Source organism: Oxyura jamaicensis, chromosome 26 (genome assembly GCF_011077185.1).
Source record: "Oxyura jamaicensis isolate SHBP4307 breed ruddy duck chromosome 26, BPBGC_Ojam_1.0, whole genome shotgun sequence".
Taxonomy (NCBI): domain Eukaryota; kingdom Metazoa; phylum Chordata; class Aves; order Anseriformes; family Anatidae; genus Oxyura; species Oxyura jamaicensis.
Genome location: NC_048918.1, coordinates 974,185 through 999,969, shown reverse-complemented (window position 1 = coordinate 999,969; position 25,785 = coordinate 974,185). Strand labels below are relative to the sequence as shown.

The window sequence follows — 25,785 nt, the reverse complement described above, 5'->3', positions numbered from 1 at the left end:
TCCTAAAAAGGAATTCAAGGAGGTAAAACTATCCTAAAAAGGAATTCCCTCTGAGAAGCCTCCCTGAGACTGCAGGGGCAGGCCAGGTGCTCGTGACCTCTGCTGGCTTTTGCAGAGTTTAAAAACAACAACAAAAAAAGCTTTTTGCAAAGGTTTTGCACATCTGGCGAGGCAGCTGGCTGGGGGTGGCCAGAAGGGATTGCCGCAAGCGTCTGCTGCTGCCTGGCCAGCTGCAGCATGGCGAGCAGAGATGGTGCAGGGCTGGGGCACTCTGCTCCTTCCCTCTCCTGCAAAGCCCCCAGCCCACCTCCGAGGGGGTCCCCGGCCCCGTGGGCTGCTGCTGTCCCCCTCCAGGGCCTGCTGCCGTGTTGTTGGTTCTGTCAGCTGCATCGCGGCAAAAGCCAAGCAGCCCTCGCCTGTAGCTGCAAGATTGTGTAAGAAGGAAAAAGCGAGAGGGGGTTGCAGCGTAGCACAGGGCTGTGTTTCAGGAGGGGGAGGCTATGGAGGGCTGCGTGCCCACAATATATTGCACTGAGAGGTCCGCGGGCTGGGATAAGTGATGCCAATGGGGCTTCCTTGCTTCCTTTGTACGCCGTGTGTTCAGTCACCTGCTGTAAAACAGCCCCGGTGCTTCCACTCCTCCGCTTCAAAGAACAGAAGGAAACCGGCTCGGTGCTCTGGCAGTGCAGGGAAGGAGGCTCCTGAGGCCCGGGGAGAAGGGAGGATGAGCCATGAATTATTCAGTGTAGCTGTTGGTGTGAGAGCGGAGCCGAGACCCGCTCCGGCAGTGACCCCAGCATCGGGCTCTGGCCAGGAGCCCTGGATTTGGGCGATGCAGGCTCGGTCCTGCTGGGTGCCCGGGGAGCTGGGGCTGGGGGCTTCTGTCCCTGCATCCCTGCCCTGGGGGCACGCCTGGGGCTTCCCATCAGCTTTGGTTGCTTTGGCCCAAAAGAGGAGGAAAAATGGCTGAGAAGGGGCAGGTGTGTGCCGAAAGGAGGGGGGTGGCTGCAGGCGAGAGCCCCAGAAGTGCCCGCGGCTGGGATCGCCCTCCAGCCGGCTCGGTAACAAATTCCCTGACACAGGGAACAATTTTTCCCTGACTCTGCCAATTCCTTAACGCTGCCGACTCTAATGGCCCCGTGGGGAGGGGAATTTGAACTCTGCAAAAAGCTCTCCGCTGCAGCTTTATTTAAGGCTGTGCGGTGGACGCTGAGATATTAAAGGCCAAAAAAAAAAAAAAAAAAAAAAAAAAAAAAAAAAAAAACATAATGGATGGTGCTAGGCTGGGCAGCGAGCACCTCTGCCCCCACGGCTGTGATACAACAGCCACACCAGCTGCCCTGTGCCTTTTCCCTGTCCCTTTTTGCTCCTAACCCCTTCTGGTGCTTCAGCTGACGGGGCTGTTACCTTGCTGGGGACAGTCACTGGTCTCACCTCTGTGATCTGTGCTTAATAATTCCCAGGTCCCCTTTTCCTGGCTTTTGAGGCAGCCCTGGGCTTGTCTCTAACAGCAGCATGGTGTTTTCTCAGCTGGACATCAGCGTCTTGTCGACACAGCCCAAGAGAAAGGAAAAGGACTGAGCATCTTCATTTTTTTTTTTTCTCCGTGCTGCTTCTGTTTATTTCTTACTTTTTAATCCCTACTTCTCATCTGCAGAAGTCCTTGTGCTGACACGATGTTATTTATTTATAAAATATGTACAGGAAAGTGCTTGGGTACCGGTCCCACCCTCCAAGGCTGGCCGTGCTTGTCCAGCCAGCAGGAGCGAAGGTGAAAGACGATTTCTGTGCCTTGGAGCTGGGAGAAGGAGGAGAAGGAAAGGGCTGAGAAAGATAGAGACTTCAAAGTGTGTGAGCAAATATTTACAGGTTCCAAGACACACACGCACACAAAATATATCTACAGTGTTGTCTTGGGGATACAGGGAGTCAGGCTTGAAGTCGAGCCTGCTCACAGCTCCATTTGTCACATTGATTTATGAAGACCACGGGTATTGATTTCTGTCGGCTGTGCTGTCAGCAGGGTGCGCAGCCCCAGCGAGACCCAGGGTGCTGGCAAGGGGCAGCCGAGACCGCCCCAGCCGCGGATCCGTGCTGCTGGGGATTTGGCGGCGGTGCTGTCTTCGTTTATGCTTAGTTTTTGCAAATGAGGGCTGAATGCTTCCGAGGCGCTCCCTTGAGCACCAGGGAGAGGAGGATGCTAGCAGGGAGCGTGTTTCCGAGCGGATGGGAGGCGAATGTTCTGCTGTAGGGCTTCCCACTGGCTGCCGCTGTTTTAATGCGATGTGAACCAAGCTGAGGCCTTTGCTGGCACTGGGGGCAAGTAGGGAGCATCCCCAAAACCTGACCAGCTCCCGGGCGCTGGGGGTGGGACGTGGATTTTGGTGCCTGCAGAGGTGCTACAGAGGGTGCAGAGCATGGGATGGAAATGGTGCTGTGGAGTGGCACAGCTTGTGAAGCCACGGTGAGAGGAGCATCCACCCTCCTTGCTGCCGCCCTGCAGCTCTGCACGAGCATGTGGGGAAAGGTTTTGCATGCAAACCCTGGGGCAGAGATGCTCTAAAGCGGATTTCCCTCCTGGACCAGCAGGTGCCGTGAAGGGACACCCCCGTACCCCAAAGAGCCTGGGGCTTGCTTTTTCCCCCCGTGCTGTTGCACCCCAGCTCTGGCTGCCCAGTATGGGATTAGCACAGCATCGATGTGCAGGGGTTGAGGTGCCCCAGGGCTGGTGTTTGCACCTGGGGGTGCCCTGGTGCTGGACCACAGCGGCGTGGAAGGGCTCAGCGTGCCAAGTTGGTACCCATGGGGGTGAGGGGAAGCCGTGGCAGGGTGCGCATGGCTGCTTTGCCAGGCAGGAGCGCACAGCTCAGCAGGACGGCAGGAGGGGGCTGCTGGTGTGCAAGGGAGTGACTGCGTGGGATCAGGCTGTGGGTGCGAGGGTGTCTGTCTTGGTCCCCGAGCTCGGTGGTCGCCCCAGTTCAAACTGTCCATGGTCTATGCAGGTGAAACTTGGCTGGAGGAGACGGAGGAGACCTCGGTTTTGCTCTGAGATACGGCGGAGGAGACATCTTCGTCCCCAAAGGGGTTCTTGCCACAGCAGATTGTGGTGATCATGCAGTTACGGAACTGAAGGGGGGAGACAAAAGGAGAACAGTGGCAACAAGGGCAGCAGGGGTGAGCGGCGAGACTGAGAGCCCCGGGCTTGCTGCTCCCCTGGGCTGAGATGCAACTGGGGAGGACCAAGGTGCCCACAGCGACACTGGGTGTACTGGGAAGCCCCATGCAGGGCAGAGGCTGAGCCCCGGGACATCTCACCTGCTTGTTCATGAGGACGTAGATGATGGGGTTGTAGAGTGAGGAGCTCTTGGAGAAGAAGGCAGGCACTGACATGAGCGTGGCGGTGAAGTCCGCTCCCTTGTTGGTGAAGATCCAGAACGCCACCACGGCGTAGGGCGTCCAGGCCAGCATGAAGCCCAGCACCATCAGGATCACCATCCGCGTCACCTCCTTCTCTGCCTTCTGCGTGGTGGCCGACTCCTGCTGCTGCGCGGCTGCCTGCGGGTGGGGGGCAGTGAGGGGCAGCCCCCGGTTTTCCCCCTCCTCAGCATCACCTCTCCTGCCCATGCTGCCCACCCGGTGCCCATTCACCCCTCCGTGTGCCCCCACCCCGGCTGTTACCTCTCGGACTTTGCAAATGAGGCGCCCATAGGAGAAGAAAATGACCACGACCGGGATGATGAAGTGGATGATGAACATGTAGAGGACGTAGGACTCGTTGTGGTAGTCGGGGTTGTGGGTGTAGTAGTCGGGGCCGCAGGAGCACTGCATCCCCTCGGGCATGTATCTGCCAGCGAGAAAGGTTAGGACCACCACCAGGACCCTCCCGTGGACAACAGGAGGGGTTCAACCTCGGGACTGGATTTCCCCAAGGAAGGGGGGATGCTCCCAGAGTGGCACATGTCTGGGGGAAGCTGCTCCCCAGCTTCTTCTCTGCACCCCGTGCCTATTGCCCTGTGACCCTGGCCTCGCTGGCTCTGCAGCACAGCTCCTGTGGGACCAGCAGCCCGCAGCACCGCTCACGCCGTGCCGGCGCGTTGCACTTGGGTGCATAGCATCGTTTTGTTGTGACACTGCTTCCTCCCACGGGCAGCGGGCTATTTATTTCCTTCCTACGTGGCTGAGCACTTGCCTGCCAGGAGCCACCTGCTCTCTCCCTCTGCAGATGGAGGGATGCTGAGCGGGGACAAGAGCTGCTGGCTCGGTGGGCCTGAGCTCTGGAGGGCTTGGTCCTCACCGCTGTGCCGGGCAGCAGGATGCACAGCTCACGTCCTGGGCGCAATACAGGTCAGGTTGGATGGGAAGCCAAGGACCTGCCTGGCCCTGAATCTTAATCCAAAGCCAGAGAGGAGCTGTGCGCCCATGCCGTGTTTTAGGTGGATGGTGGAGGGACTTTGCTGCCCCAAAGCCACCTCCTGCCTGTGCCCAAAGAGCTGATAGGGGCTTGTTTGGACCCACAGGGCAGCTCCGCAGTGGGGTGGCAGCTGGGGCTGGAGCTGCAGCTTTGGGAAATCACCCCCGTCTCACTCCTCCCTTATGCTCTGGGTGGGCTTCGGCTGATGCATCGGCTCCTGGCAGGGGCTGCGGGTGCGTGTAAGAGCCAGATGTGTGCATGCAAGAGCCAGGACTGAAATCCACTGCGGTGCTGGGAGCAGAACAGATGGGTTTGCAGGGAGAGCATGGCAGGGATGCTGGAAAGGTGCTGCGGGGCTCCCAGCAGCCACGCTACAGCAGCAGCACATGAGCAAGGCCACGCTTGCTCCCCAGAGCAGCCTTGTCCAGGGGGCTGGTTGCTCAAACACCCTTTTATGATCTGCAGAGAGAAATGGGACCTTCACGGCACGGGTGGGACGAGCCGTGCCTAGCAAAGCCATTCTTTCCCTGCAGGGTATAAAGGGCAGTTGCAGCTGGAGGTGCTGAGCCAGCTGGGGCTGCTGCCAGGCATCCCCCGACTCACCTGGACCAGCCGAAGAGGGGTGGTGCGGCGCAGGAGAAGGCCATTATCCAGGTGAAAGCGATGCCCATCATGGCATGGGTCGCGGAGAAGCGGAAGTTTCCCATGGGCTTGCAGACGACGATGTAGCGTTCGATGGCCAGGACCACCAGGGACCACAGGGCAACCTGGCCTGCGGGAGGGAGGGAAGGAGGGCGCGCGGTGGTGGCGAGAGCTCCTCTGGGCTTGCGCTTCCCTTCGTGGTCACAGCAGGGATGGAGGGGTGGGGGGTCAACAAAGGAAAACCTGCATCCCATGCAGTAACTGAGAACCTCCCTCAGACGTGTAAAAGGTCTGGGAGCTGAGGGGGCATCTGCGTTGCGGTGGGATGCTGGTGATGGAGGAGGGGATTGTTGTGTTTTTTTTTCATCATTTTTTTTTTAAATCAACAGGGAGTAAGGGCACAAGGAAGCATAGTTTCTGGCAAAGACGCCAGATGCATTCAGACCTGTTGATGCCTTTAAATGTGTGTTTCAGGAGTCTTCTGCCAGTGCTGGATCGGGGGGAGGCATGTGGGGGAGGCTGTGTGGGTGAGCGTGCATGCACATGTATTTATAAGGGATAATTAAACTTCAGGGGATTGGGAGCGTTTAGTCGGTGCTGTAAGCCTGCTAATGCCCCCAGCTGTGATAATCTGCTGATAACTACACCCTGTGCTAGGATTCACTGGAGACCTGCTGCTCAGTGACTGCTTCCCATCAAACTTCCTTCCCTGTGCTCAGGAGCCACCGCTTGCTTTAGTAGATAGGAAACCTGGACGGGCAAATAATGCTGCTGGAAGACCCCTACACTGACTTGATTGGAAACGGCACAGACCCACCGGGTTTTCAGACCCCAAGCCGTTCGCTGGTCCGTGGCTCGGATCAGGATGCTTAGCTTTGTTTTTGCCTAGCAGAAGATCCATCTTTTGTTGAGATCTGCATCATTGCAGGAAATACCCCGCTTAGGGGGAAAAAATTAAAGTCTTTGCAGTGGCTGTGAGTGTCTGCAGCAAGGATTAGCGGCTGCCAGATAGATCGCAAAGCGTAGCGTGGGCCTGGCTGGCTGCGGGGGTTTGGGTGCAAAATGGATTTTCCCTGTTTTGCAGGGGGGCTTTCTGCAGGGCGAAGCATTAGCAGCGCTTGCATCCCTGAGAAATGAAATAAGGAAGCTCCCAAAGGCACCCAAACTGGGTGTAACTGGGGCAGAGCTGAGCGGTTGCTGCAAAGTCTGGAATCCTCCTTCCCCGCCGTGTTGCTGCTCTTCTCTTCTGGTTAAGAGCTGCCACCGCTTCCTTTTGCTCCAGGATGAGCTGTGGCCCCTCTCCTCATCTTGCTCTCCTCCTCTCCATGCCCATACCCCTTCTGCAGGTTCCCTCTCCTTTCCTGGGATGTCCCTTCCCTCTCTGAACCCTCCCAAACGCTTCACCTTGCTCCAAAAAGGGAAGCCTTTTGGGAAAGATGCTTGGCATTGGCTCAAGGACATGGCGTGCCCGTCCCCAGCAGGTCTTTGCTAGCTGTGTGACCTTGATGTAAGACCCCTGAATGCGCCCTGGGCAGCTGGGCCAAATGGCCCCAGGCCTGATTCTGCAGACCAGGATCCTGCAAACCCGGATCCCTTCCCAGGCCTGCTCGTTTCCTTGCAGCAGCCCTGCTAGTGGTGACGTGGGTGCATCTGGGCATCAAGATCAGACTTGCAGGAATCTCTTTTCATCCCCATCTTGGAGCCATGGGGAAGAAGCATCTTGCATGAGGAGCCCCATGCCGGTGGGGCCATCCCAACAGCACCACAAAGGCATGGATCTGGGCTCCTAAAGCCCTGAAGAAGCAAAATCACCTGCTGCCAAGCCTGGCCTCAGACCTAGGCTCCCACCCCGCAGCCCTTACCTCCCAGCGTGGCGAAGAAGCCCTCCACGGCACAGCCAACGGGGCCGAAGACGAAGTATCCATTCCAGGCCGTGTAGAAGGTGACCGTGAAGCCAAAACAGGCCATGAAGAGGTCAGCCACCGCCAGGTTGACCAGGATGTAGTTGAGCGGCTGCCGGAGCTTCTTGTGTTTGAAGGTGACCAGGAGGGTGAGGAGGTTGATGGGCAAACCGGTGGAGATGAGGAAGAAGATGTAGCAGCACACAAGGCGGTATTTCCAGGGCTCGGCTAGGTAATACTGGGGGTACTCGAAGGGGCTTCGCACCACCCCTGTCTTGTTGGACATAGGCACGTAAAAATTGATACCTTCCGTCCCGTTCATCCTGCCAGTATTATGGCAGCTGCTGTGCTTTCAAGGGTACTTCTAAAGCAAATGTTCTTTTTTTTTTTAATTATTTTTTCAACCCTGATTACAAAAAAAAATAAATAAAAGTGGGAGGGGGAAGCCCCAACCCAATGTTTAAAAAACAAAAAATCAATAAAAGACCCCTCCCCTCACGCCAAAACTGAATTAAGTGCCAAGAACAACAGTAAATCCCAAGGGAAGGAGAGGTGGTGCGCTGGCCCCGCACCACATCGAGGGCTGGCAGTGCCGAGGGAGGTTTTTATACCCTTGGTCCTCCTCGAGGGAGCGCGGGGGGAGGCCGGATTAGGGGCTAGGCTAAGTTTGTATGACAAGGGCAACGGGATTGAGAGGGGCTGATGGTTTAAGAACCCTCTAAGCAGCCAGTTGGCCCCAAAACCTGCATTAAAGCGTATTAATTGCCATTAAGTGTTTAATATTGTTTGAGGAGTTGGGGGGAGGAAGGGAAGGGCTTGGGGATCCCTTTGGAAGAGGGGTAAAGGCAGGAGGAGAGGTGGTGAGTTGGGGAGCAGCTCCTTTGGGTGACCAATGGAGGAAATGGGTCTGTGGTTGGGTCCATGGTGGACCATAGCCTTTGGGGTGTCCCTGGGTGGCCAAAGGACTCCGTGCGAGCCTTGAGGGCCCAAGGGATGCCCAGCCCTGCTCCGTCATCCTCAGGCTGGTCACTGGGAGAGGAGCAGACAGAGTTTGGCCGTGCTGTGCTTCCCATGCCTGGTTCAACGTGGGTGCTGCGTGTTTTGGGCCCGTCTCCCTGTCACAGGGCAAAACCAGGCCCTGCTGACGTGGGTGAGGGCCACCTGCGTGCGTGGTGCTGGGTAAAGGTAGGAGGAGAAGCTGCTTCCATCCCAAAGGCTGCAAGTTTGGGGAAAAAAAAGAGCATTTGGGGGGCAGGTTGGTTGTGTTGCACCCTGGCTGTGCTAGAGTGCAAAGAGCTGAATTTCCTCCTCTGCCTTGCCTCCTCTCCTGGCTGGAGGTTGTGTCTTGTTTGGCTCACCCTCCAAGGACCTCCGGTAGGAGTACACCATCCAGCGTCTCCCGTCCGTGCCACCTCCCAGTCCCAGGAAGCTGGACACCAGTCTGGGCTGGGGCTTTGCAAGGATTGGCAGGGCTTAGGGAGGATCCCTGGCCACAGCTCTAAAACCAGCCTGATGGTGCTGCTGTTTGCTGGAGAAGCAGCACCTGAGCTCCCTGGGGGAGGGGAGGTAAGCTTTGGTGATGCTGTTGTCCCCAGTTCCCTCCAGAGATGGTGCAGAGAGACCAGCACCAGCCTGTAGCCACACTGGGATGGAAGTTCCTGGTCTCTTGGTGCTCATCTTGAGGTGTGGGACCTCCATCCCAGTGCACGCAAGATTGTGAAACCCTTCTCAGCAGCATCAGTGCTAGCTTGGAGCACCAGAGCTCCATCCCGGCCAAGCTCTTTCCCACTTCTTCCTTCTGGGTCAGCGGTACTCCTTCTCCAGGGGACCTGCCTAAGGCGCCTTAGCGAAGCTCTCCCATTAATCTCTGACATCTGGTGGTGTTAATGGCCCTGATCTGTTAATGCCATAAGCTGCTAGCCTCTTTCCCACAGCTGCCCTCCACCAAGGCAAGGTGGATGGAAAAAGTCAATGCTGTCCCGCTGGAGGAATGAGGTCTCCTGCTAGCCTGGAGCCTCTCGGAGCTAGAGGGCAGGAGCGGAAGGCTAAGGGGTGTGGGTGGGATGAATGATGTCCTAATCGCTGGCCCACTGATCCATCTGCACAGGTCTGAGAGGAGCAGAAGTAGGACATGGCAAGAGTAAGTGGGTCACAGCAGCCTCAGGTGCCCTGGGATAAGCAGTCCCCATGGGATGTCCGTGCCTCTCCGAGCGATCTCCCTGCATGTCCTGTGGAACCACCAGGCGTGGAGTTCCCAGCCCGGATCTTTTCAAGACTTTCCGCAAGGTTTTCCTTGAGGAGAAGACTTCTGTGGGGAGATCTCCCTTGGCCCTACATCTCAAAGCTTTCCCCAGAGCTGTTTCATGCCTTTCCTGTCCATAGTCAGGCTTCTGGATGTGCAAAAGCTAAGCGTGTTTTTGCAGAATTAGTTAAATACTAAAAGAGAAAGTTAATACACATAAAGAGGCATGTGCAGATGTGAATCTCGTTTCCATTGTGGAATCTTTCATGGTGGAAGACAGCTCCCTTCACCTAAAGGATACCACTAGGCCTGTCCACCTTCGTAAGACTTGGACCTTGCTGCCAGTGCCAGCAGCATCTGAAAGCTCTGGCATTTCTGCAAGGCTTTGCACAGAATCGTGGTTATCTCCATGGACAGCGACTTTTCACTTCCTAATATTTCCTCCCATGAGACTTTGTCACTTCTTTGTGGTGTCTCATCTTGTCTTAAAGAGTAAAAAAAATAATAATTGTACAAAAGAAGCATATTTGAGGGGGAAGGAGGCAAAATGAAAGTCTGTGCACCAAGGCTGGGGGAGAAGGACCAGAGGTCTGGTTTTCTTCGACCAGTGCAAGCCCTCTCCTCTCCCTGTTCCAGCTAACACATGGCACAACGTGGGCTTTGCGCTTGGCCCCCAGCAGCCTTTCATACGCAGGATTACCAACACCTGGGCCAAGAGGACTTTCACTTCATCTTGGGCTAGGTCTGGACCCGTCCCTTTCCCATTCTGGGGACGTGAACAGGGAGCAGGTAAGCCTGAATCCCCTGTGGTTGGGGACTGAACACGGGGCTGTCCCTTCCCAGCTGTCCTCGTGGACTCAGCTTCTCCCCCTGGCAGGCTGAGGGCGGCGTTTTGGTCGATACCCCGAGGCTGTTGACGTGGATTTAGAGCTCTCCGCAGGTCAGCGGCAGCCGGAGCAATGCCGAAGGCCTCAAATCAACTCTGCAGGAGAAAACCTCACCAGGGAGGTTAGCTGGTTCCTCCAGGACATGCCCTGAATGCAACCTTGCTTCCCTCTGTGTCCCTGTCACAGAAATGGAAAGTGATGGCTTTAATTTGGCGTCTCTTAGCGGGGAAACTTTACAGACTGTCTCCCAGAGAGCTCTCAATTGCTTTCTATGCCGGCTCCATGGCAAAGAAAGCAATGGCAAAATTCAGGCCCTGCTTAATGCAAGAAGAGAAGCGTGCATCCTTTGTGTTTGTCCTTAGGAGAAGGAAGGTTTTTCTTCCCTCACACAGGCTTTTCTGCTTTGCTAAGCTCTTTGAGATGAGATTGTCTCTTATTCATTGTTTGTCAGCACATTGCGTGAAGGAGCCCTGAGCTTCTCCAGGCTTTCATGTCCTGTGTAAAGCAAGAAACGATAATTATAATCAAATAACCGAGCTGATACGGTTGGTTCCTGGGATCTGAGTGGCAAGCAGAGCGAGCCTCGCAGCCGTGTTGGGGGTGGCTTTCCCGTGGGGGTGGCGGCTGGGAGCCCTTTGCTGTCCCCGTCCCTGCCCCTGTGCAAGGAGCACGGCCGCTTGGACAGATGCGAAGGAGCGACTTGCCCAAGGGCACACGGGAAATAGGGTGCAGAGAAATGTGAAAGTAATAGAAATCACTCCTGAGGCAAATGGCTGAGCTTAAATTCTGGTGATGGGCTCACGTACAGGACCTTAAACCTCGGCCACGAGCACCAGGCACCAACACTGAATGCAAAGCGAGGCTGAGCTTGTTTTTGTGCTTTTTGGCAGGTTCTGCAACACGCTGCTTTGAATATATCTGCTGGAGGGGCTTGTTCCTCCCTCCTGGGCAGGAGGAGAGGGAGGCACAAATATCACGGTGCCTCCAGGTCCCCCAGCTGCCCTGGGAAGACCTCGCCGCCCCGTATCAGATAGCAGCCATGCACGGCCGCTGCGCTGAGCCGCTTACACCGGGCTTGTGAGCTCCCTCGCCAGGAAAGGGGTTAAAGCAAGATAAAGCTGGAGCGTTATGGAGACCATATGGAGGGGAAGAAAACCCTTTATCCTGTAATTGGATTCGTTCCCAGCGGCTCCCGGCGGAGGTGAGGCTGAGTGGAGCTGACAGGAGGTGATGGGTGAGGCGCTGCCAGCCGCCCCGTCCAAAGCAGGATGTGTGTGCACAAACTTGTAGATCAATCCATTAGAGTGGATCAAATAGATTTAAATGCGTGGCAGGGAGAAGGAGGACACAGATGTATTTGCAGTTTGGTTTGGTTGGCTGCTCCTTGCTCTGCGTGGATTAACTCGGCCGGGGCTGGTGGGGCTGGCAGCTCGCCGCTCTGCTGGGCTCACCCGGCTGCATGCACCCAGGACAAGGAGCTGGTGGTGCAGAGAGGTTCTTTATGCCATGCCCTTGCCTCTTTCACCCAGAATTAGAGTGCACAGAAGTCTATGTCCTACTTTGCTTGCTGCACGCATGAGCTTGGGGCAGGGGGACCCCCAGGTCCTGCTTTCCCAGCAGGTTCCCCTTCACTCCCCACCAGAGCCAGAAGGCAGCTGGGAAGCAGGGAGAGCTTCACCGCTGCCACCCACATCTCATGTGCAAGCCAGCAGGCCCCTGCCACCTCCCCAGCTTTTCCTCCTGCCGCTGATCTAGGTAGCATCCCTGCAAGCAGCGCAGGATTTCCTTGGAGAGACAAAAAGTCCCTGGGACCTGTCATTTTCTTGCCAGCGAGCTGAGCAATCCCGGTTTTGCTGCAGACCTGCACCACTCAGCGTGGTGCTGTCGGCACCTTTAACGAAGTGATAAACCAGAGCTTTGCAGAGGTTTGCGAGACAGCCTCACCAGCCACGTGGCACCGGGGGCAGCAGGCAGCACAGCCCAGCAAGCCACAGCATCGCGACCACTTCTTGCTGTGTGTTGGCAGCTGCAAGCCAGCCTCTGACGAGGCAATGGCCAGCGCAAGTGGGAAGATGTTGCCTGCTCCTGGGAGGTCTGTGTCTTGCAAATTGGAAAAGAAAATAAAAAAAATCCTGGCTGGATTTTGTTCTGCTTTAGGGGCTCTTTGATGCAGGTGGGAGGTAAGGGGTGGTTACAGGGAGAACTGGCAGCTCGGGATCTCTGTCCAGCTCTTCTCTCCAAGCTCTGCTTTGCCCATCCAGGGGCAGGCACGTAACTGCAGTGCCCGAGAGGCAAAAGGAAAGATTTTTCATTGAATGCTGAAGGGATGCAAAAGAGCAGCCTTTGTTCTGCAGTGCTCAGTATCACTTGCTGTGGCCTGCCTTGAGAATGGCTGAGCAGTCAGATAACGGGGGTTTAGGCAAACAGAAATAATCTTTTATTTTTAATTTGTAAATCTCATTTGAAGTTGAACTGTTATTCCTCGGGGCCTTATTGTGGATGTTTGTAGCCCTCTGTAGCGATGCTTCATACAGGCTGTTTCATTTTGTCATAACTGGGTCATTTTTATTTTCATTTCCAGTGCATAGCCCTTGGTTTTCTCTGTGGAGATTGCTGTGAGCTGGCCAGCCGGGACGTAATCTTTTGGGAAAATCATGGAGGAAGTCTGGAGGTGGGTTGCTTGTTTTCTGCTTTCAGAGGAGCTGGTTCTGGTACGCCTCTGTGCTCCAGCATCCCTATGGGACCATGGACAGTCAAAACTGGTGAAACAGCTCCCAGCAAAGACGCTTCGGGCCTCCCACCAGAAGAAGCATATTCTGTACCTTATTGCCCCATTTTGAGGCTGCTATTCCTCCTGACTGGGGTCAAGGCTGCGCATCCTGTACTGGAATTCATCTTGTCTTTTTCTTGTCCCTGCTTTGAAGCCTGGTAGGGATTTGCTCCACACCAAACGTGTCCCTTCTCTCCCTGTGCCCTTCATCCCATAATTGGATTCATTTCTTCCGCCCAGCCCACCCTGGCGTTCCCCATCCCTTTACGTAACGGCACCTCTCTGGGCTGTGCCTGGCCGGGGTAAGCCTGGCGCTTTGCTTGACCTCCAGCCACTGAAACCAGCAGAGGGTTTGCACCAATTCCTGTTGCAGGCTGAATCCTGTGTTGGTGCAGCGACCCTTTTCTTTTGTGCTTCCTATTCCCTTCCCATTTACTGCCTCTTTTTCCTTTCCACATGCATTTTGTGGTCTTGTGCCGCTGTTGCATCTCCGTTCTCTCGGCAGGGCTGGGCTCTGCTCTCCTGCCCCACACGGCGTGAGCAAAGAGGGAAATGCAGCAGCCCAAGTAATGGCAGGACCACCTGGAAAAAAATGATTGATTTCTCACTCCTTACATTAATATTTATTCTCCTTAATTCTTGGTCTTTACTGCTTTAGCTCTCTAAAGCTTTTGTGGTTGAGAGGCTTTCACTGAGGTTGCTATTCATCACCTAAGCAAAACATCCCCAGATTAAGCAGGTATTTTATCAAATTTGTGTCCTGTGCTGGAATCAGATTTGCCTGGCCGGACGCACCTGTCTCTGCAGATCTTTCTGCTGTTGTCTGACTTCTGCAGCTGGTGTTGCCACGTCCCAGCTGGGATGTTTCCCTGATCACCCATGTGGGTGCTGGAGCCTCACCGTCCACGCTCGGCGTGCTCATTAACTCGCCACGTGCACGGTCTCTTTTTCACCCCGAAGACATCTGACCCTGTTTCCTTGCTGCCTCGCGGACTGAATTGGCGCCTTGAAAGTCTGAAAGGAGATAAAGCGGCAGCAAACGCTTCTCCCCTGCTGCAGATAACTCCTGTTAAATGCTGAGGGCTTCTGGAATGAAAAGGGTGGTTCTCCATTGAAAGCGCTGATAAATCCTGGGCATCCAGCGTAATCCGGCCCGCTGTATCGGGAGATCTCGTGGGAGCTGGCAGCATTGAGAACAGCAATGTCTTTTTGTGCTGCAGTTCTCCCATGGACAGATAATCTCCATGGCCAAGAGCAGCAAAGGCTGGGGGTTGGATCCTGAATGCTCGCTCTTCAGGTTTTTATTCCCCTTCCCTTCTGAGGAAAACCACTGCTGCCTTCTGCAGGGAGGCAGGCTGTACCTGCAAACCTCGCCGGCAAAGGCGACCGTGGGGCTGCATTTTGCATCCCGCATGCGAGCAAGAATATCATACATCACCTTCCTGCTGATTTGGCAGCGCAAGCAGCCCTGCAAAGCAGCGATTTAATGCACTTCTTGGTGCCTTAGTGTTTCGCCTTGCTATGCTTAACCTGATATATTGTTGTTTGATGCGGGAACAGTAGGGGGTGTAAAGAGAGGTAATACGAAAATAAAAGGTCAATGGGTGCCTGGTGTGTGTAAAGGGTAAATTGCTCTTTCATCAAATCTAATAAATATTCCCTGCGAGTGGGGCAGGGAGCTCCTTTCCTGAAGGATTCCAAAGTGATTGCCCTGCCTCCAGAGCCTCAGCCCAGGGCTGGGGGTGCTGGAGGCACGCAGGGGCTCCCAGCTCCAGCTGAGCCCTGGGGCAAAGGGACAGCGGCGACTGATGAGGGACAAGGCAGCCTCAGCCCCTCACAGCGCGTGAGACTGCATTTTCCAGTGCTCCTAAAAATATTCCTGAGCCTTCTAGTGCAAAACTGGCGGTTTGGATTTGAACACCAAAATGGAAACAGATGAGCTGTATCCCATCTTGTTTTCTCACCTCCTCTCCTTTCTCTCTTCACTTGTTCCAGACTGGGTAGAGAATGGCAAAGGAGTGACCAAAAATGAAGAAAAACAAAGCAAGGAATCAATGATCCTTTTTTTTTTTTTTTTTTCAGCTGGGAGACTGTAACATTTTTATAAGCATGGAAACCTGTTTTAATTTTTTTAGATGAAATACGATGATTAGCAAATGGGGTACTTTGGCTAGTGACTCTCTTCTACCTCTGGTGGAGAAGCTAAATCCTTCCAGGCTGTAGCCAGATGGATGTGCTGTCCTCCTTCTTTCATTCGTATGTCCTTTGCAGACCTGCAGAAAGTGAGGCAGAGGGCAGAATTTCCAGGTGTCCTCGCTTCTGGTGACCTTAAGCTTGGTTTCCAGAAAGACTTTGGAGTTATGAGGTGAAGCACTGACACATCAGGTTTTAATGTCTGCTGGAAGCTCTTGAAGGTGCGAGAGCCTCTTCGTTCCAGCATCCAGCACCTTCTCCATGTCCTGCACCTCTTCCACAGCTCCCAGCCCTCAGCAGCAGGAGCCTCCGGGCTCGGGCTTGGCCGTAGGAACCAGGCAGTGGAGTGGGAGGAGAGAGGAAAAACGAGGCAAATTCCCCATTAATCCAAAAGATCATTATTAGCCTGCCAGAACCAGGAGGGCGAACTGTTTTGGGGAGTCAGCAGGAGTTAAATCCTTGCTATCGATTCTTTCCCAGCCCGGCTGCATGGCTGAGCATTACCATGAATTACACTGCCGAGCAGCGGGGAGAAATGGAAGTGGGTGCAAAGCAAGCACGGGGACAGGAGGGGGACGCCTGCGTGCTTAAAATATTTATGATGCAAATTATCATGTGTTTTAAGCCTGTGATTCTTCAAATATTTATCTAGCATTAATATTTTGAAAACTGCATTAAAATTTGCCACCGGTGCTTTATTCATTAGCAGAGTTCAGCAGCCACAGACAGCAGTGCCTGCTAAATCTGTAAGGCGCCCATGCAGAGGCAGCAGCTGGAGGATGGTGCCTGGGCTGTGAGAAAGAGCTTTCTGCTCCCACTTCCAGAGCAGGAACCTCAAATGAATTCCTTACCCACGTTGACTTCAGCTGTGACTGCAGACGTTAAATTCAGCAGTTCACACGCCAGGCTTTTTGACCCGTCTGACACCAAGTAAAAGCACTGTAATGTGAGGGAGGTGAGACTGATAGTCCTGGAGGAATCGGGAAGGGGAATTAGGGGCTGGGGGTTGTGAGCTTGCCTAAACCTGATGGCTGGTGTGGGTCTGATGGAGCTGTGAGAGCAAACTGAAGTCCTCCGAGCACAAAGGCAAGGCTTCCCTTCTTGGATGTGCCGGCCCCATTCAAGGAGATTTTTGGACAGGGGGGAAAAAGAGGGTGACCTGCTCTGCTATGGCTCTGACACCCCCAAATTACAGCCTTTGGGGCACACAAATCCCCAGCCACGTACGGGGCAGCAGGGCTCCAGCCGTTTGCTCTTTCCCCCCCTGCTCTCTGCGCGCTGCCTTAGCCCGGGGCTGAAGCTCAGCTTCAGACCAGCGCTGGCTTCTAGCTCCTGTTTTAATGCCAGCCACTTGCCAAAATACCCCAGGCACGGAGTGACTTGGAGGGAAAAGTACAGGACATGGAGACAAATGCTTGGTGGTGCTGGCACAAGGAACTCATTTTCCCTTGATTCTTTGACGCTGCAATTGATGCATGGCTTAACGAACTTCACTACCGCTGCCAGTAGCCTGTTAGAATTACTCCCAGTTATGGCAAAAGTTTAACTTTAGGTACAAGCAGGACTGCGAGTGGCTTCATTTTGCCTGTATTTTTTTTATTTTTTTTTGGTTAAGCTTCTAACCTCTGCCGTAATTTTGCTTCATAAAACCCGGAGGGTGTAAGGGAGCCTGCAGACTGCGAGTTGTTACAGGGACTGCAGCAGGGCAGAGATTTTGCCTTGTGATGCTGGGGGTCAGACTTCCAGCTGTGACTTTTATTTTCCCGAATCCTCGTTCTGCACTGGGGACAGGGCGTGCCAAGCCTGCCTTTAGGGACCGGGCAAAGTAGAGCAAAAAGGTGCCCGTTGCTCCCAGCCGCTCTGGTGCTTCCACTGAAGAGGTCCTGAAGTCAGGTCCCTTATTTCTGATTTTGTTTCCTTTCCCTTTTGAGTACCTTTGCATAGTTACGAGGTGAAGCTGGCCGACAGCATCCAGCTAATACTGATGTGATTAATTTTCATCTTTTTGTTTTAAAGGTTGTGCTCTCCAGTGCAGAAAGCTTCACCACAGATGGATGGGAAAGCTGCCAGCCAGCCACATTTTTGAGGTAAAAGGGGACAAGACACGGGAAAGTTTAGTGCTTTGCAAAAGTGACCTTTCTTGGTAATTAATTTGTCACTTCCCAGCACCATCTGCTGACTCGTCAGCTGCATCCATCATAACCATAAAAAAAAAGATACTGAAAAAGTCAATTAAAACAAGGACCGGTGTCAAACGGGCTTTGCACAAATTCCTTAGCAAAGGTGGGAGAGGGGAAAAAAAAAAAAAAAAAAAAAAAAAAAAAAAAAGCCCAGCAACCAATTCCGTAATATCCTTTTCATCAGCACACATACCCATGGTCCCAGGGAGAAAAACTATGTTGAGCTCCCCAGAAGTTTTACAGCCAGGACCACTTCGCTGCCCAGCGATAAACAGTAATAAATACACAGGGATCTGGGAAGCATCTCGGCGACTGCCACAGCTTCAAGGCAGGATTTGGCCCAGATTGAGCGGTATTGATTGCGGTGGCAGCAGCAATCGCCGTGCGAGGAGCGCCGCGCAGTGCGGTGTGTACACGCCGTATCGATCAGCTGCGTCGCGGGTAGGTGAGAAAAGTCATTTTAGGGGTTTGGGCTGTAGCTCTTCTCCTCTTGTCTCCAGCAAATTGCGCCGGTGCTTAGTGCTCATCCAGCCGGGCAGGAACCCCGCTCTAACACCCCGTGAAGCCATTTGAGGCAGGAGGCTTTCATTGCTTTCTCCACCTCATTTTTTCCTCCTGCATCTCCCCCATTTGTGGCTGCTTGCTTTCGAGGTTCCTCGTGCGTAGCCGCCGGTCTGTGAGCAGCACCGGGACGTTTCTGGCCGGATCCCAAACCCTCCAGCCTCAGCGGCTGTCTGACAGCTTCCAGGGACAACCCTGGGAGATCTCAGGCAAATCGCTTGCTCTCTCTGCACCTCATTTATCTGGAGAGAGATGTTAGTGCTCGGTTTGGTCCCTGAGGGGTAGTGCTGTGCCCAGGAGTGCGAGGTGCGTGGTTATTATGGTAACAGGGGCCAGACAGGTCTCAAAATGGGCAGACAAATAGCCCGGGCTGCCTTGGCATCTCCCCACTCATCTGCTCAGTTCATAAAGCTTTTGGTGATAGGTTTAGCATATGTAGTTGTATTTATTATACTAATATTTAGCTCTAGATCCTGCCAGGGGAATTGTTGCCTTGAATGGATGCTTCTGTAATGCCAGTGGGTCAAACACCATTCTGCTGGTTTTGGCACCGTTTGCTGGTGTTGTTACTGTGATTTGTTACCACGACAGTAGAAATACAATCGATGCGTGCATCATTTGGCTGCTGATACACTTGCATCATAAAGACATTATCCTGGGGGCTCACCACCTACGTAGCCAAGCTGAGAGAGAGGAATTTATCCACCTTATAGATGGGGAAACTGAGGCAGGCAGCGATCTGCTTTAGGGGCCCTGTCCACTGGTGGGATGCGCAGAGAACAGCTGCCAGCCTATGGACGGCAGTCTGGGGAGGGGATCATCCTGGAAACGAGAAACTCTTAAAAATCCGATGCAGATAACGGTGCTGCCCATCTGGCACGCTCGTTTCCATGCATGCCAGGAAGCTGCTCCCCGGCACTGCTGGGAGTGGGGGCACCGCTGCAGGGGAATGAGCGAGCACTGGTGCGTGCACAGCTGTGTGCGTGGGTATATAAAGGGTGGGCAGCACAGCAGGAGCATCCAGGTGTGAGAGGGAACGAGAAGAGTTCTGACCTCCAGCACCGGGCTGCGCTCACCAGGTAGGTGCGTGGTTTGTGCTCCCGTTCCCCAGCTCAGTGGGGCGATCTGTGGGTGCTCGGGTGGGTGCTGGTGGCACCAGAACCCGTTGGCTTCAGCAGCGATTGCTAAACATGGGAGAGCTCTGACAAAGGAGGAGGAAACAAAATCAATGCTTAAATAAGGGGAAAGGTGCTTTCTGCTCTTAACACGCGGTGGAAGCATTGATTCCATCAACTTCTGCCTTCTTGCTTGCCCTGAGCACCCAGCAGACACTGGAGAGTGCTGTAGAGGCACAGCAAGCCCTGGGTGCTCTCTGCACTTGGGAAACTGCTTTAAAGAGACAAAAAAGAAATTTGCACAGCTCCTATTGATGGTAACAACTTGATTTTTTAATTTTTTTTGGAAGACAGAGCCTGGCTGATAAACCTACTGTCTTGTCACTGTTCTCACACCGGTACCTGGTGGATATTCACCCCTCCTGCCCTCGAATTGGCACTTCACTTCCATTTTATGCAGGCATAAGCCGAGCTGGGCAATGCTGCTCCCAGCCTCGTGCGACCTCGGTGCTTTGTTGTGCTGATGCTGAACTTGGGATCCTCCTGCTTTGTGCTTTCTCTTTGTAGCTGGGAAGCAAATTCACAAACAACAAGGTACATATCTGCCTGGAGAGGCATTGAGCCGGAGATCTCGGGTCTGAGAGACATGTCCTGCCTACAAAATAAGGAATAGACATTCAGAAAAGATATTTTTTGACTGGAGTAATGTGTGGGGGTGTTTCTCTGGAGGAAGAGGGAGAGAATCAATTCACAAAGGGCTAGTCAATACGAGATGAAGGAGGTGACTGAGTTTATTTCTCTGCATGTGGCAGTATTTCATTGCAGTGTTAGAATAAATGAAACCGCACAAAAGATTGATGCTACGGAGATAACACCGCATTATCAGCACATATGCATATCGACGTGCTGTATTACAAGGGGAGAGCCTGAGAAATTCCCCTTCTGATCGCTCCAGCAACAGCTCCATTTCGCGAGGTCTCCCAGGGCGATCTCTGAGTGTGCCTGAGGGGTTTCTGTCCCGGCACGGGTGCTGAGGGAGGAGATGCCCTCTCCTGGGTGCAGAGCGGTGCCAAGGGAGAGGAATGGGGCTGCAGCCACCTTCTCTTGCCATCGGAGCTCCCCTGGCCTGGCACGCAGCTGGGGGATGTGACCGGCAAGTGCTGCAGGAAGGGAATATTTATTAACTTCCACCGGCCTCCAGCTCAATACTAGCTGATATTTATGGGAAATCTAATTTAGGGGTCAAATTTGACCTAACAATGTCTTTTTAATAATGTCCAAACTGAGAGGTTTCTGAAACTAATTAAGGATCAGGCTCCAGTCAGGTAGAGTAGTTAAGCCGTGAGAGCAGACTTCATTAAACGCGTCCAGAGAGAATATTTTAATATTTAAAGAGAGCATTTAATGTTTATATAAGTTCTCTTCCAATGCAAAGTCACTGTTAAATCACTTCAGAAGGTAGTTTTTAAAGCCCTTTATACCAGACTTTTATGCAGCAGGGCTGGCAAACACCCTTCCCAGCTCTCCTGAACCCAGCGAGGCTTATTAAAGGATTCAGTCTATCGGTGCAGATTTTCAAGGGTGAGGGATATAAAAACAAAATTTAACAAAAGAGCTGTAGTAAGTTCTTTCTCTCCTGCAGCATCACCATCTCCCTTGCTGTCAGTGGGATTGACGCGTGTGTTTTGCTCTGGATGTGTGCAGGTCTTAAACCACTACAGCTGGAGGGCTAAAGCTTGCAGAACAGAGGGAGTCTTTAACAGTACTGAAGGGCTGGGCTTTCAGTCTCTGGAGATATTGCTCAAGAACAAATCTGTTTACAAGAAATAGTTTGAGAGGAGAACTGTCAGTCAAGGCACTTCTATTCTCAGCTTAGGAGCAACTGGAAGAGTAAATATACCTTTAGTTAGCTGGTGGCTAAATTAGATTGCAGCTGATGAAAAGCCGAAGGGATTTCTTGTCAAACGGCCCTCTCTGTTCTCACCCTGGCACCCTCCTCCCTGTGTTGTTCAGGCTCTCACGATGGTTTCGAAGAAGGTGATGGCCAGTTTGCTGCTGGCGTACGTGGTGTCTCTGCTGGCTGAACAGACCGAAGGCTTCGTGCCCTTTTTCACCCAGAGTGACTTCCGAAAGATGCAGGTAACTCACGAGATGTCCTGCGGTGGCAGGAGCCCTGAAAAACATAGGGAAGGCTTCTTCCTCCCTCTTCCTCCCTCTGCTCCCAAGCCCCGTGTACGCCATGCCACTGTTGCTCCCATCGTCTGGCCCCTCTGTTAGGACAGAACGTCTAGGAGCGGCAGTCCCTCCTCATCCCAAAGTGGTAGGAGATGGCAGAGAACACTTCCAAGATGTGAGACTAAAGAAGAGTCTGGGCTCCTTTACATAGAAACTAAAAAACTGTGCGGGACATCATCAGCTGCTAGCAGCTCGTTTTTCTTTCCTCCATGCTAGTGGCTGTAATTTCTATAGAGAAGCTGCAGCCTCCCATCATCATACTGATGGGTCTTTTTGTTGTAACAAATAATTAACCATCCTCCAGATGGTTGTCACCTCTGGGATGCGCAGAGAGAATGTTTTTCCTTTTGATGTGAAACTAATACTGTTGAAAGGTGTCAGGCAGGCAGCCTCAGAGACTGCATCTTCTCCTTAAACACAGCCAAAGGGAGCTTCCCCCGCACGACACAATCCATTGATACTGGGGAGGAATCTTTTTTTTTTCCCAACACCTACTTGCTCACTGGATAGTGATTTCTTCTTATGGGGAGCACAGACATCCTTCAGCCTCCTTGTAGGAGAAGATGGGGACCCACGCACAGTCCCCAGACGGTTCATACGTCGTCACCCTCTTAGCTATGTGTCTGCTGGTGATTGAGGGGCTTCTGGAGGTACGTGGGTGAAATCAGTCTTAGCTTTCTTCTAGAGGCTGCCTCTTCTCCTCCGAGCACGTGTTCCAACCAAAGCGGGCGCACAGCAAGCAGTCAGCGTGGCGCTGAGCACAGCCTGCGCTGCATCTTTCATCCTGTTGTGTCGGTCATGCCCCAAAGCAACTCTGGCTTTTCTGTTTGGGGTAGGAAGAAAGGAAGGGTCCTGAAACCAATATTAGCCCCGTAAGTGGGAAAGAACTGATGTTACAGGCTTCCCAGAAAGTCTGGCAATATGTGTTGTCTGCACAGAGCTCTCCATTTGCAACGAGCTCGTGCAGGCTTTTGTTAAACTTCGGTGCCACTGAGACAGCAAAGAACCAGGACTGGGCCTCTGGAATGGCTGTGTGAGGTCGCTGTGCTTGGCTGCCAGGTCCTGCTGGCAGCGGTGTCTTGCACGGATCAGAGCAGTCACCCAGGTTTGCTGCAGGCCATTGCCTGCAGTCCCCTAACCCAGCCTTACACTGAGCATCGCGGCCCCTCCTGCGTACCGGTTACATCCCCAAGGCCACGATGACCGCAGCTGATGGGTCTGTTCCCCATGAGCGGTGGCCCTGGGGAAGGATGCAGCAGACAGCTCTCAGACCTCCAGTCCCTCTGGTTTTCTGCCCTGCTCCTTGGCTGTTGATGTGATGCAGAGCGGGTTTGGTACCTGTGCGAAGCGGCCTTACAGCATCACTGCCCTGTTTGCTCTCTGCTGTGGGGTTGCAGGAAAAGGAGAGGAACAGAGAGCAGAAGAAGTCCCTGACCCCGCTGCAGCAGCTGGATGAGGAAGGCCTCGCTGAGCAGGGTGACACAGATGTCAAGACGATCCAGGTATGTTGAACCCTGCGGCTCTAAGAGCTCATAAGGACACGTGGGGGAGAACTGAGAGCCCAAGGGCGGTCCCATGGGGCCTGGTGACCACTGGGTGCTTTGGGGTGCCACAAGAGGAGCCAGAGGGTGTTATTAGGGGGCTCAGCCCATGTAAAGCAATACCACCCGTTTCCTACCAGCTCTGCCAGGCAAGGTTGCATCAGAGAAAGGTTTTACCTCCAAGCCATAAATCATCTCAGAGGTTTAGCAGCCTGGGAGCCCCTCAGACCTGCCTGGCCTCTCCCTTAGCATGGGAAGATGGAAACAACATGAGGTCTGTCTCCGCCGTTCAGCGAACGCCAGCCAGCTGCAAGGCAGTAATTTGCAGCTCTGCTTCAGGTCTGGTTTTAACTTGTCACTCTTTCAGGCAGCTCCGGATCAGCTGTCTGGTGTCACTCACCTCCCATCTCAGTCCTCTGCACCGCCAGGATCTTATTTATAAAGTCGGGCCCGTACGGCTGCACCCCCCAAAGCCTGTATACAGAGCAGAAAATTGCCAATTTTAGGGATTTAAGTGCCAGCCTAAGCCCTCAAAGGCACGCTTACTTGGTTAGCTAAGTCCGAAAATTGCACTTTTCCACTTGAATACGGGGAGCCCTTTGCCCGGTCGATGCAGCCACTCCTGTGCTCAGCGCAGCTGCCTGCTGCCAGCCAGAGGAGCTTTTAGGTCCAGCCCAAGCGGCGGGACGGGCAGCGGGGCCAGCCTGGAGTTTGGCCAAGAGGCAGGTCGATGTGCAACTGCTCTCATAAATGCGGTACACCGATGATCAATGAAAGGATTTAAACAGCAAGGATTTGCAGTTCAAAGCATTAAACAGCTGGCACATCCCAGGTCCGATGCTCCCCACATGCTGCAGCCACAAGCCCTCCCGTGCCTCCAGACACGAGGGGAGCAGCTCTGTTAACTCCAGCACACCTGGGCCATGGCTCAAAGTCAGCCTGGAGGCAGGGCCATGTCTCGTCCTCAGCCCTTTCTGTGGCAGGATGCTTCGCCAGCGTCAGTAAAGCTGCTGTCTCGAAGGGTCAAGGTATGAGATAGCGGAGGATTTTAAGGTGCAGGAATGATTTTTTCTTTGCAGTCTCTGTTGCTGGTAGGTGCCTTTCTCTGTATTTCTGAGTCACACCTTAGATGCTCCAACGCATGAAAACTTTGGCATTTTCACCAGCACAAGATTGCACTGCAGTACGTGGGGCTGATTTACATTGCTTTTCCCCATGCAAGGATCATCTCACGTCAGCCTTAGACCCTTTAATGACTTGAGCAAAGTGGGGTCAGAGCACCCCAACCTACCTGCCTCTGCTCCCCTCAGCTTTTCCTGATTTTCCTGCTTCCTCCACAGCTAGCTGTTCCTGTTAAGGCCGGGATGTGGCTCATCTCGAGGCAGCTGGAAAAATACCAAGATGTCCTGGAGAAACTGCTCGCCGAGGTGTTACAGGACACCCCAGACGGTACTGTCAGAAGGTTGATTCCTGCCTGGGGACTTCTGCCCCGCCGCCGCCCCCCCCCCCAGCAGCTCATCATCACCGAGATATTTATATTCCTCAGAAGGGCTTTTGTGTCATGTTTGCTCACTTTACAGAGTCCTCAGATACCCCACCCACTCGCACGCACGCGGTTCCCTTCTGGGAAGGTTAGACGCTCTCTTCGGGTGCTGCCTGGGCCCCAGAGCTGCTGCTGACTGTTAGCAGCATTGCAACACTTCCCAGCAGCTCTCCCCAGCCCTGCTTCCCACCTCCCTACTCCTCCCCGAAAGTCCTCAGTCTTTAGGGTGCAATTTCCGACCACACTTTCAATGCTAGCTGCGTTATAATAATCATAATGCAGAGCGTGAGGCACTTCGGCACCCACGGCCAGGTGCGAACACCTTGCTCCCTGCACTGAAGCTTAACACCGGGTGAATTGGCTGCAGCTCCAGGTCTTGAGCACTAACAAACCCAGCCCTGGGATTTTCTCTTAGTGTATGGGCATTGCAAAAGGAAAAATGCAGGGGCTGGGGGGATGCAGCTGTTCCAGCCTTCGGGAGTGACGGAATGATTCTCACTAGTGTTATCACTGAACATTTGTCTGATTTGGGCTAAAATACCCCAGACAACAGGGTCCCTGTTATCCCTGAGGGAGTTATTTTACTTTGGCTTGTGCTGATTTCAGCCTCCATGTTTTTCAGGTGAGGAGCTGAGGAGGAGAAAATGATATTGAAAGCCTGGGAAAGACTGGATGATAAATTTAAGGACACTTGTTCTTTCCTCTCTGTTCTTTTTAGCTGACTGATATCTGCAGCATCAAAAGAGAAAGCGATGCAGCTTGCTAAAGCTAAAAGACTCCACTTATGTAAATGAAATCTGTAAAAGAGATTAACAACAAAATCTGAGGTGAGATAATAAAATGCGCAGTATAATTAAATGGAGGATTTGTGCCTTCTTTTTTCCGCGTGCCTCTCAGCCAGATGGCAAGCAGCAAGTGTGGGAAAGACGAGAGGGAGGGTTTCCAGTTCCAGAGAAATCACGTCCTTCTGAGAAGTACAAAGCATGCTGTAGCACATGAGTAATTAATCTTCGTGGACTAATAGGTTTTAACCTTCCCTTTTGGCAAAGAGGGAAACTGAGGAACGTGTACAGGGACAAACCAGGGACAGAAGCACAGGCTGAGGAGCTTGGGTGTGGGTTCCCACCCAGCTCCATGCTCCAGACACGGCAGGGCACTCCCCTGTACGGCTGGGAGAACACCGGAGTCCTGATGTGCAGTTTCTACCTGCGATCTTAAAGCCCTGTTGCTCAGCCAGGCTGCACGCATCTAAACAGCGTCGCAGGGAACACCTCACCCGTAGCTATGATGTGAACAGACACAGTGTGAAATGACACAGAGCTCTGGCCCGATTTCTGTCTCTCAAACGAACCTCGATGTGACATCGTAATTCCACTTGAACATATTGCTCTCCATTTACATACCTTTGGCTTATTTTAGAGCTGCTCCTCTCTACTGGCAGCAGGAAATCCAACATATGTAAAGTAAGGACTGATGAGATGAATGGTACGTATGTGAATATATCCCCATTCGATCCAATTTTATCCTCCCAACATAACGCAAATTCTGCTCTTACTGAGGCTCA

At 53.3% G+C, this 25,785-nt stretch overlaps 2 protein-coding genes across 4 annotated transcripts; one reads left to right on the top strand and one right to left on the bottom strand.

Annotated features, from left to right (window-relative positions):
• Positions 1-2,988: 2,988 nt before the first annotated feature.
• Positions 2,989-7,336, bottom strand: LOC118178532 (green-sensitive opsin). Its single transcript, XM_035347136.1, has 5 exons — positions 6,916-7,336; positions 5,015-5,183; positions 3,679-3,844; positions 3,316-3,555; positions 2,989-3,126 (listed from the first exon to the last, which is right to left on the bottom strand). Exons 1-5 carry the CDS (start codon positions 7,274-7,276, stop codon positions 2,995-2,997), a joined length of 1,068 nt encoding a protein of 355 aa, XP_035203027.1. The 5' UTR covers positions 7,277-7,336; the 3' UTR covers positions 2,989-2,994.
• Positions 7,337-11,042: 3,706 nt separating this feature from the next.
• Positions 11,043-25,079, top strand: MLN (motilin). Of its 3 annotated transcripts, none has more exons than XM_035347131.1 (7): positions 11,043-11,284; positions 12,665-12,754; positions 17,063-17,133; positions 20,892-21,041; positions 22,535-22,639; positions 24,019-24,127; positions 24,844-25,079. In XM_035347131.1, the coding sequence occupies exons 3-7, from the start codon at positions 17,101-17,103 to the stop codon at positions 24,867-24,869; spliced, it is 423 nt and encodes a 140-aa protein (XP_035203022.1). In that variant the 5' UTR covers positions 11,043-11,284; positions 12,665-12,754; positions 17,063-17,100; the 3' UTR covers positions 24,870-25,079. The 3 variants fall into 3 exon arrangements, with proteins under 3 accessions (XP_035203022.1, XP_035203023.1, XP_035203024.1); XM_035347132.1 differs by having other exon boundaries at positions 11,045-11,284; positions 24,940-25,079; XM_035347133.1 differs by having other exon boundaries at positions 11,052-11,284; positions 20,916-21,041.
• Positions 25,080-25,785: the final 706 nt, after the last annotated feature.

Coding starts and splice junctions, on each gene's coding strand:
- MLN (XM_035347131.1), top strand. CDS start 17,101: ATGGGAAAGCTGCCAGCCAGCCACATTTTTGAG. Junction 17,134..20,891: donor CAGCCAGCCACATTTTTGAG/GTAAAAGGGGAC, acceptor TTCTCACCCTGG/CACCCTCCTCCCTGTGTTGT. Junction 21,042..22,534: donor GTGACTTCCGAAAGATGCAG/GTAACTCACGAG, acceptor GTGGGGTTGCAG/GAAAAGGAGAGGAACAGAGA.
- LOC118178532 (XM_035347136.1), bottom strand. CDS start 7,276: ATGAACGGGACGGAAGGTATCAATTTTTACGTGCCTATGTCCAACAAG. Junction 5,184..6,915: donor CTTCTTCGCCACGCTGGGAG/GTAAGGGCTGCG, acceptor TCCCTCCCGCAG/GCCAGGTTGCCCTGTGGTCC. Junction 3,556..3,678: donor TCATTTGCAAAGTCCGAGAG/GTAACAGCCGGG, acceptor CCCCACCCGCAG/GCAGCCGCGCAGCAGCAGGA.